General features: G+C 40.7%; 1 protein-coding gene across 1 annotated transcript; it reads left to right on the forward strand.

The window, feature by feature from the left end:
• The first annotated feature begins 2,124 nt into the window (after window positions 1-2,124).
• Window positions 2,125-3,597, forward strand: LOC133864942 (lignin-forming anionic peroxidase-like). Its single transcript, XM_062301393.1, has 4 exons — window positions 2,125-2,479; window positions 2,567-2,758; window positions 2,851-3,016; window positions 3,135-3,597. Exons 1-4 carry the CDS (start codon window positions 2,261-2,263, stop codon window positions 3,527-3,529), a joined length of 972 nt encoding a protein of 323 aa, XP_062157377.1. The 5' UTR covers window positions 2,125-2,260; the 3' UTR covers window positions 3,530-3,597.
• The last annotated feature ends 6,797 nt before the right edge of the window (window positions 3,598-10,394 follow it).

Genomic DNA, 10,394 nt, shown 5'->3' on the forward strand with positions numbered 1-10,394 from the left:
TGTTTTCACTTTAGTGTATGATGGAAGTTTGGCGCATGATAATGTATGGACAATTTTTTGTTCTTTCGTCAATTTGGGAATGGACTCTATCATCTCAAATTTGGATCCTAAATTTTAAAAACACATGATGGTTACCCATTTTTTGGGCGTTTGGAGTTTATACCGAATGTGGATTTCATGGAAAAATAAAATTAGGAAAAAATACATTGTACCCTTCAATGTTTCACCTCTTTTTCAATTTTGCTTCCAAAGTGAAAAAAAAATTGCAATGCATCCCAACCAAGTTTTAAAATTTTTTAATGTTACCATTTGTTACTTAAGTCCGTCATTTTCTGCGGAAAAAGACCCACGTGTGACGCACGTAAGTTTTTAAAAGCAATTATTCCTGAAATATTCCTTTAAAAAATCAATTTTCTTTTTTAAAAAAAAACGACTAAAAATAAAATAAAATTTGGGAAGTGTCTCAGCCACCCCATTCAGCCTGCTTGGGAGTGGCGAACAACCCCCGTTTGGCCTAGGGGCTGGCTCAGCCACCCCTATTCGGCCAACTTGGGGGTGATTGGGTGGGCCACCGTGGCTTTGGCCGCCCCCATTTGGCCCCATGGGTTCGGCCACCCCCATGCGCCACCCACAGGCTGGCCGAGTGGTGGTAGCTGGATATTTCGAGAAGAATTGCTTTTAAAACCCACGTGCGTCTATTTCCATAAAAAAGGATGAACTTAAGTAATTGATGGGTAACATTGAAATTTTTTAAAACTTGGTTGGGGTGCATTGCAATTTTTTTTTTCACTTTGGAGGCAAGATTGAAGAAGAGGTGAAACATTTGGGCGGGGGAGGGGGTAAAGCGTAGTTGTCCTAGAAAATTATGATAAAACTTTGAATTTTTTCTCGTAACCAAATCCTAAATTTGCATATGAATTTGTAGTGAAAACAAAAACTAGAACAAATTTGCTTCAAACAAATTTAGGTTATGATTCACACTACAAATAAGTCCCTTTGTAGAACAATCAAACCATTTGAAGAACTTGAAGCAACATGATTTCAATGGCTGTTTCTTAGGCCATGTGCAGTTCTACATTCATTTTATGAAAATAAAATGAGATATTAGAGTCTATTTTTTTTTTTTTTTTTTTGATGATTCCTCTTTGCCTTTATATTGTCAATATATTTTTATTAAAATAAGTGGGGGATTGTTGGTGTATTTTAACAAAAAAATAATTATTTTCATAAAATGACAAAATGATAATTAACTCTAGTTGTAACTTAAAAACATTTGTGTTTATGTAAGGGTGCTTTGTAATTCTTGAAGTATTGTACGAGTGTAGAATGGAAAGAAAGATATATATATATATATATATATATATATGATATGTCCAAATATTATGTGACATAAAATGTGAGTCATACGGGGAGATTATTTTATTTTGAGGGCAAAGCAGAGTATTTATTCGGTGAACCTTTTCTTCTATGGTATAGTACTGTAGACCTATGGAGCCTACAGCGAAATCATATTTCAGTATATCTATTATATTGATTTCTATAATTATTCATCTAAAACAATAATTTTGAATTGTTATTATTTTTTTAGAGATTGTTGAATATATTATGAATAATTGAATTATTTGCAGTGTATTTTATTAAAATAAAAAATAAAAAATGTTGAGACCAAAATTTTGATAGAGGACAGGAGCTCTGTTTTTGTGCACAGTAAACACGTGGGGTGACCATGCCGCGCCTCAAGTTGAGACCAACATTTTCTTCACTCAAAACCCAAAACAAGTTTTTCTCCAAGCAAATTAAGCAAATATATATAGGAAACATAAAAAGAACATTGAAAGTAAAGTGGAGAAGAAGTAAAGGTCAATTTCGTGTTTCGTTTCTCATTTATGTGGGTGGGGACGAACCCAAAGTGGGTGACGAAAATTCATATGCGCATTAGAATTTTGATTGTTTCTAATAAACTGCATGCATGACACATTGAAAAGTACAAGGTGGACTTTTCATGGAGGCCGATTATGAAGAACAATTCATATATATGCGCGCAATAGACGACTCTAACAAGGTGGCGCATTTGCTATAAATGGGATCCCATGCTCGTGCTCTCCTCCATCCATCCTTCTTCTCGATCTCTACTCTAACTTCTACCCAATTACCTCAATTGCATATATTCTCGGTCTCTGCCTGTCAATTTTCTGTAACTGAGCTGGTGTCTTTATTGAAACAAGATAAATTCTGGGGTTCATCTGAAAAGAAACAGAGCATGGCTTCTACTAATTGTATTTGTATCTGCTTGATTCTTGCTATGTTTTTGTTTCTGTCAAACACGGAATGTGAAGCACACCTATCGTCTGCGTTTTACGACAACACATGTCCAAAAGCACTTAGTACGATCCGGACAGCTATCAGGACAGCCGTCTCTCGTGAGCGCAGAATGGCAGCATCCCTCATTCGGCTCCATTTTCACGACTGTTTTGTTCAGGTAATTAACCTTAACTAAAATGTGTAAAAGTTTCCACGCCAAGTTTTCGACAGACTAAATTTAACACTATGAGTCATTTGTTTGCAGGGTTGTGATGCATCAATCTTGCTTGATGATGCTCCTTCAATATCGAGCGAGAAAAAAGCTGTAAACAATGACAACTCAGTCAGAGGATACAATGTCATAGAGGATGTCAAATCCCAAGTGGAAAGCATTTGTCCTGCCACTGTATCATGTGCAGATATTGTTGCAGTTGCCGCTCGCGACGCATCTGTTGCTGTGAGTATACTAGGAAATTAATTTGTTGACCTTAAATGAAATGTAATTATCGTCTAATTAGTAATTGATGAACTTTCTGCGTTCACAATCAGGTGGGTGGACCGACATGGACGGTCAAGCTTGGAAGAAGAGACTCCACAACAGCAAGCCGTAGCCTAGCTGAGAGCAACCTTCCAAGGTTTACAGACAACCTTGAGAGCCTAATATCCTTGTTTGGTAACAAAGGTTTGAATGAAAGAGACATGGTTGCGCTTTCAGGTTTGAGCCTAATTACTCTATGATCATGACATATACTAAAAGAAGTAATAATATTATCATGTCAAGATAATTAAGCGCGACACGGCTAAATGCTAAATGTCTTCATGAAAATGTACAGGAGCACATACAATTGGCCAAGCAAGTTGCCGGACCTTCCGTGATAGGATTCACAGCAATGCAAGTGATATCGACGCTGGGTTTGCTAGCACTAGAAAGCGCAGGTGTTCTGATCTTGATGGAGATAGCGATGGGAATCTAGCGCCGCTTGATTTGGTGACTCCCAATTCTTTTGATTATAACTACTTCAAGAATCTCATTCAGAAGAAGGGCCTGCTACAATCTGATCAAATACTCTTTAGTGGAGGATCCACAGACAGCATTGTTACAGAGTATAGCAAGAGCAGCTCAACTTTCCCGGCAGACTTTGCAGCTGCCATGTTAAAGATGGGAGATATTGATCCTACCACTGGTTCTGAAGGGCAGATACGAAAATTTTGTAATGTTGTCAACTAATTAAATTGTGTGTTATGAGCCTACTTCATAGAGATTGTATTTTGTGATTGAAACTATTGTTTTGACACTTCAAGTGGTCAATTTATCCTACTTCAAGATTATGAGTAATCTGATGATCTATTCAATACTGTAATCTAGTTTAAATCACCACAAAAAAAATGACACTTGCAGGTTGCCACGTGTATCGGACCCATACACGTGACAAGCTGTTATACACGTGTAAATGGCCACGTGTGTGCGACGTGGCAGATCCGGTTGTTACGAAATGCACAACCTGCCACGTGCCCACCAAATACATGTGGCCAATGTGCCACGTGTATCTCAGTACACGTGTCTGCCTGTCAGCCACGTGTACTACACATGCGGCTGACATGTCAGCTGCATGTACTAAGATACACGTGTCTGACACGTCAATCATGTGGATTTAATCCACGTGGCATGTCGGCCACGTGAACATTAATACACGTGGCAGACAGATGAAAACGTGTATTACAATGCACGTTGCCGATTGTTGCCACGTGGATTACAATACATCTGGCAACAGTCGGCCGCTGTGGCACAATTTTATTTTATTTTTTCTAAAACTATCACAAAATTCATTTTACCCAAAAATTTCACAAAAATATTAGAAGAACATTTAAAATTTACCGCAAACACAAAATCAAAATACAAAAATCAATAATTTGAAAATTATGTACTAATAAACGTGTTTGTACTAATAAATTATGTACACAAATCAAATTACACAATGAACATGTTTGTTACTAACAAAACATAAACGAACAGAATATCTACTAAGCTGAAGACCGTCTCTGCTGATCACGATCTCCCGTAGTAGGCTTGTGCTCGCCAACGGGCGATTGCTGCGCGAGGGATGGTGTAGCGAGCGATGGTGTCCCAACGGGAGAGTACTGGAGATACACGTGTCTAACACGTCAGCCGCGTGGATTTAATCCACGTGGCATGTCGGCCACGTGAACATTAATACACGTGGCAGACAGATGAAAACGTGTATTACAATGCACGTTGCCGACTATTGCCACGTGGATTACAATACATGTGGCCACAGTCGGCTGCTGGAAATTTGCCACGTGGCACAATTTTATTTATTTATTTTATTTTTTCTAAAACTATTATAAAATTCATTTTACCCAAAAATTTCACAAAAATATTAGAAGAACATTTAAAATTTACCGCAAACACAAAATCAAAATACAAAAATCAATAATTTGAAAATTATGTACTAATAAACGTGTTTGTACTAATAAATTATGTACACAAATCAAATTACACAATGAACATGTTTGTTACTAACAAAACATAAATGAACAGAATATCTACTGAGCTGAAGATCGTCTCTGCTGATCACGATCTCCCGTAGTAGGCTTGTGCTCGCCAACGGGCGATTGCTGTGCGATGGATGGTGTAGCAGGCGATGGTGTCCCGACAGGAGAGTGCTGGAGATACACGTGTTTGACACGTCAGCCGCGTGGATTTAATCCACGTGGCATGTCGGCCACGTGAACATTAATACACGTGGCAGACAGATGAAAACGTGTATTACAATGCACGTTGCCGACTATTGCCACGTGGATTACAATACATGTGGCCACAGTCGGCTGCTGGAAATTTGCCACGTGGCACAATTTTATTTATTTATTTTATTTTTTCTAAAACTATCATAAAATTCATTTTACCCAAAAATTTCACAAAAATATTAGAAGAACATTTAAAATTTACCGCAAACACAAAATCAAAATACAAAAATCAAAAATTTGAAAATTATGTACTAATAAACGTGTTTGTACTAATAAATTATGTACACAAATCAAATTACACAATGAACATGTTTGTTACTAACAAAACATAAATGAACAGAATATCTACTGAGCTGAAGATCGTCTCTGCTGATCACGATCTCCCGTAGTAGGCTTGTGCTCGCCAACGGGCGATTGCTGCGCGAGGGATGATGTAGCGGGCGATGGTGTCCCGACGGGAGAGTGCTGGCTCAACTGTCGTCCAATAGGCGACAACGGATCAATCGTTGTCGCATTACCTGCAAGTAATGAAAACAATTAAAAAAATATAGTAATTATATGCAAATTTTCTCAAATAATCAAAACAATTAAAAATAAGCAGTTTACACAATATTAATCATACCTGCAGAAACACTACAAACAGACGACGTATTACCTCCGTTTACAGGTGGAGACTACTGAGCACCTGGGCTCACATGCGATACTCCCGTAGAGGTGAGGATCACCTCGAGTTGTCGCATGCGCTGCTCCAAGGCGTCATTCATCTCTCTCTCAGCCCGTAGCAACGTCTCCATTGTCGCCATCCTCCTGTCATGTGAGACCCAGTCCCGAGATGTGCCCTGAGATGACCCCCCTTGTGAGCGAGCCCGATATGAGAAACACGTCTCACGTATCGGAGTAACGTTCAGGCCAACCTGCCGAACCCTCCCTGCGTACTCAAGCCTCCCCAACACTTGTTCGTACGCGTCGTTCGATGCCCAACGCACCGTGTCATCTGACACGCTCTGAGTTGCGGTAGGATCACTGGATAAATTCTGTGTCATCCTCTCCTGTACGTCGTCAACATAAAATACACAAAAATTCAATATGTACTTTATCACATACATAACTTATAAATATTAGTAAAATAGATCAGTAGCATACACATAAGACTCGTGTACGTTCGTTAAGGTAAGTGTCGTCCTTCCTAGTGTGCATCTTCACGAACGACTCAGCTCGAGTGGGGGGCGTGCCAAATGAAGATGCCAGTCGCAATCCAATTGAAATAAATAACAAATAGTAATATAAATTTAATGTAAAAAAAAAAAAAAAACATTTGGACACAAATATTATAACATCTACATATATTTGTTCATACCTCATCGTGATTAAATCTGGCATAACTTTTAGATCCCAAACAAAGGGGGAGGTCGTTCTGCTCCCGCATCTGCTTCATCCGTTCACATATCGCCTACGCAAATTAAATGAACAGTTATGAAAAATACACAACATTAATAGTAATATATTCAAATACCTACATACCTTTTTCTGCTCAGTACAATTATCCCTCAGCAGGTCCTCCACTTTTGTTCTGTCATACTTCTCAAAAACTGCATTAGGCACTCTTGCACGTATACTCTCGGGCTTGTCATTGTCTCGAATATCTAGCGATTTTTTAAATTTTGACTTCCACGAATGGTGCTTACATCCAATATCAGCCCATGCATATGTATGTGGGACTCGCTCCTCACAAGCATGCCCGTAGCACACCTAAAACGATTGCAGGCTTGTCCTACGGGTTGTGTTGCAGCATTGTATTGCAACACAACCTTCTTCCCTCTCGGGAGCACCCAATTCCTCACCGGGTCCCTAATCATCTCATAAATAGATGCTCCCTTCTGGATTGTACCCTATTCAAAGAATATAAAACATTTAATTTAATATACTAAAAAACTAATTATATAATTTAATTTATGTTATTTTCAAACTTAATATTAAACTTAAATTTAATATTATGGGTTTCAATGATGTATAAATATGTACTTACCGAATCTGGTCAGTCTGTATACGCTGGGTCACTGGGTAGCCTGCATGCTCTTCGCTAATCCCTTCCTCCGGGGGAGGATGCTGATCGTCATCTGAAAGCATATCCTGGGGACTTTCGAGGGCCAATTGATTAGGACCCAACATCGCAAAGTCCCCCTCAGGGGGCATCTGGGTTTCCCCCAGATCTAGCCCCTGACTCTCCCCAGAAAGTGGCATCTGGGTCTCCCCCGAAGTTGGAGCCTGGCTCACCCCAGGCGCAGGGCCCTAGCTCTCTCCCGGTGGCAGCATCTATCTCACCCCCATAGCCGGTATCTGCCTCTCCCCCGGCTGTGGCAGTGGAAACCTATCATCCTGTGTCTCACTGTCAGATCCACATGGCGTAGGTCTAGTATAGGTATATGGAAAGTACAGCAAATTAGCCCAATGTGGGCTGATCCCATCATGACCCTCTCGCGCCCACCATCGAGTCACATGACCCGGTGAGGTCATCCCCATCTGCGAGAACATTGGTGGCACCAATATGGAGAACAATAATATCCAGCTGAGTTGGTTTGCCCGTGATCTGACGGGGTCATCCCCGCCGTAGCCGGTAGGATTGGTCTATAAACGGCATTTGGGTGGTGTGGCCGCGGCACAGTATGCAGTGACGCCTGAGTTATGGACGTGGTCATGGAGGGCATGGGTAGGCGTGGTGCCCAATGTGCACAAGGAGGAAATCTCTGATCCATCGGTACCTGCAAACAATGTATAAAAATTATTAAAGACGTTACTAAAATTATATATTAGTAAGGAACATGCAAATTATACAATGAGATTTATTAAAATTATGCAATGATCAGATTTATTAATTATTATATGTTACAAATTATAAATGTATATTTAGTTTAAGCGAATTGTACCAACAATGAATATAGCACTCATTCAACGAGAGCTTCAATCGGATCAATGTCGGGCCTGTCGTGCTCAAATTCATCATTCATATCGTGTAGGTCAGTAGTGGCTAATACGAGCGGTACGCACTCGTGATAGGTTGCACTTGCGTCATTACTCCCTTCCCCCTGACCAACGTCATACACGTTTCACGGTTTAGTCCTCACGACACAAACCCAATTTGGGTTCCTTCCATCTTCAACGTAAAATACTTGGTCTACTTGAGATGTCAGCATGTAAGGCTCATCAGTAATCGGTTCTCCCCTGTGGACGAGGTGATTGAAGTTGACAAACACTAGGCCATAATCGTCTATTATGAATCCCCTGTTTATCGTGGGTGAAAAATGAAATTGACTTCTAAAACAAATAACAAGTGTGTGCACACAATGTGTTAACAAAATAATGCAGAAAATAAATAACACAAGATTTTCGTTAACGAAGTGGAAACTCAAAATGAGAAAAACCACTTCGGGGCAGCCAAACCTAGGATATCCACTATTTAGAACACAAGACTAGATACAAGATAGTAACACTCACATACCCCTAATGCAGTGGTCGTACTTGCTCTCTAACGTGTAATCCAACACGAACGCCTCCCAACCAGGTCTCTTACCTCAAGGGGTCTTCAATAAAATCCTTTACCTTAGGGTCGACCCCTAAGATAGACTTCAGTTTAAGTGCATCAACAGCACACACAACAACAGCTCTAGAGAGAACAAATCAGCTCAATAACCTCACAAAATAACTCTCTAAGCTCTAATGGAATTCAATACCAAATTCTTGCAGTTCTCAAGCATAGGGGCCTCTATTTATAGGCTGAGGACTCAAATAAGCATCTGGCTTGATAAAGCTGGGTGCCGTCCGGACAGTGGTCATGGGCCGTTCGGACGGACAACTGTGCGATCAAAATTATGAGATTTTTGCTGAAAATCTTTCCTGTTTGAGAGCTGCGTCCGGACGGTGAGGTACTATCGTCCGGACGGTCGCATGTCCGCTGCAAGTAATTTCCTTATAAAGGTTTCGCATGTCCGGACCAGGAGGATGGCCGTCCGGACGGGTGATCTGCTGCACGCAATTTCCATATCTGTCATACGCGTGTCCGGACCATGGAAGATCGGCGTCCGAACGGTTGAGTTTGAATTGCGAACTTGCCTTAAGAAGTAGCACGTCCGGACGGTTGCAGCAATCTTCCCATAATTGCTTTTTGGAAAGAAAATCTGAATCTTGATTGAACATTGAGGGTCGTCTGGACGGGCTGCTGAGTTGTCCGGACGGATGCAAGCTAGAACAGAAGCTTCTCGATACAGAGGAGTGTCTGGATGGAAAACCACATCTTCCGAATGGATGATGCTTTAGTCTGAAGAACGTCCGGACGGTATGTCTCGTCGTCCGGATGACTGAAGCTTTGGACAACTGGGCGTCTGGATGGGATGACACGTCGTCCGGACGGCTGACAAGGAACCGAAATCTCTGACTTGCAAACAGTGCAAAATCTTCTGAAGCATTTCTGAATAACAAAAACCCTGTTAAAAAGCATCTTTACATATAAGTGATTTTGTCCAATCAAAATGTAGCCAATCACAACCTAACAATGGGGTCCGCCCAATTGCACTTGAATAGGACGTACGTAGTCCTGTCATAGTACTCGACCTCAACTATATCGATTAACTGCCCGTAGTACGTTTCGCCTTCAACTGTTGGCACACATACGCCGCTGTTCTGGGTCCTCCTACCCACATCATGGGCAAGCATGTGAAACAGTTTGCCATTTACCACGTACCTGTTATACTTGATTGCTGTCTCCTTCAACCATCTCCAATGCATAACCAATTTGTGGTCCAATTCCTCCCTATGTTGATCGTCCAGGCCATCAACCTATGTTATAATTTCAAATATTAAAGACCACATTGTACATGTGGGGCATGTAATTCCTATCTTAAATTACACTGCATAAATACTATATACAAAAATACCATCATTTCCTTACATATGCACAGTACCATTCGCAGAACTACTCATGATGTTGGGCTTCAATAAGAGCGTCCGTAATGCGACCCCTAGTGCATGATCGCCTAAGCGCGTTTTTGTGCATCCTACATTCAGTGGATATAATTATGTACTAATTATTATTAATAATTGTATTTGAATCGTGTTAAATCTGTAAACACTACTTACATCCGCAAATGGAGGAACTCTTCAGAGTTGAACATAATATAACGGTGAATCTGGTTCATTGCCAACCGGTTTAGGCTAACTCTCATTCCCGCCCCCTTTGAACCATCAGGATTTTTCTGAGGTCTGTGGTGGAAGGTTGGTGCGTTATCTAGATACCTCGAACAGAACGTTACCAGTTCGGTCGCTATGTAACCCTC

The sequence above is a fragment of the Alnus glutinosa genome, chromosome 3 (assembly GCF_958979055.1).
Source record: "Alnus glutinosa chromosome 3, dhAlnGlut1.1, whole genome shotgun sequence".
NCBI classification, from domain to species: domain Eukaryota; kingdom Viridiplantae; phylum Streptophyta; class Magnoliopsida; order Fagales; family Betulaceae; genus Alnus; species Alnus glutinosa.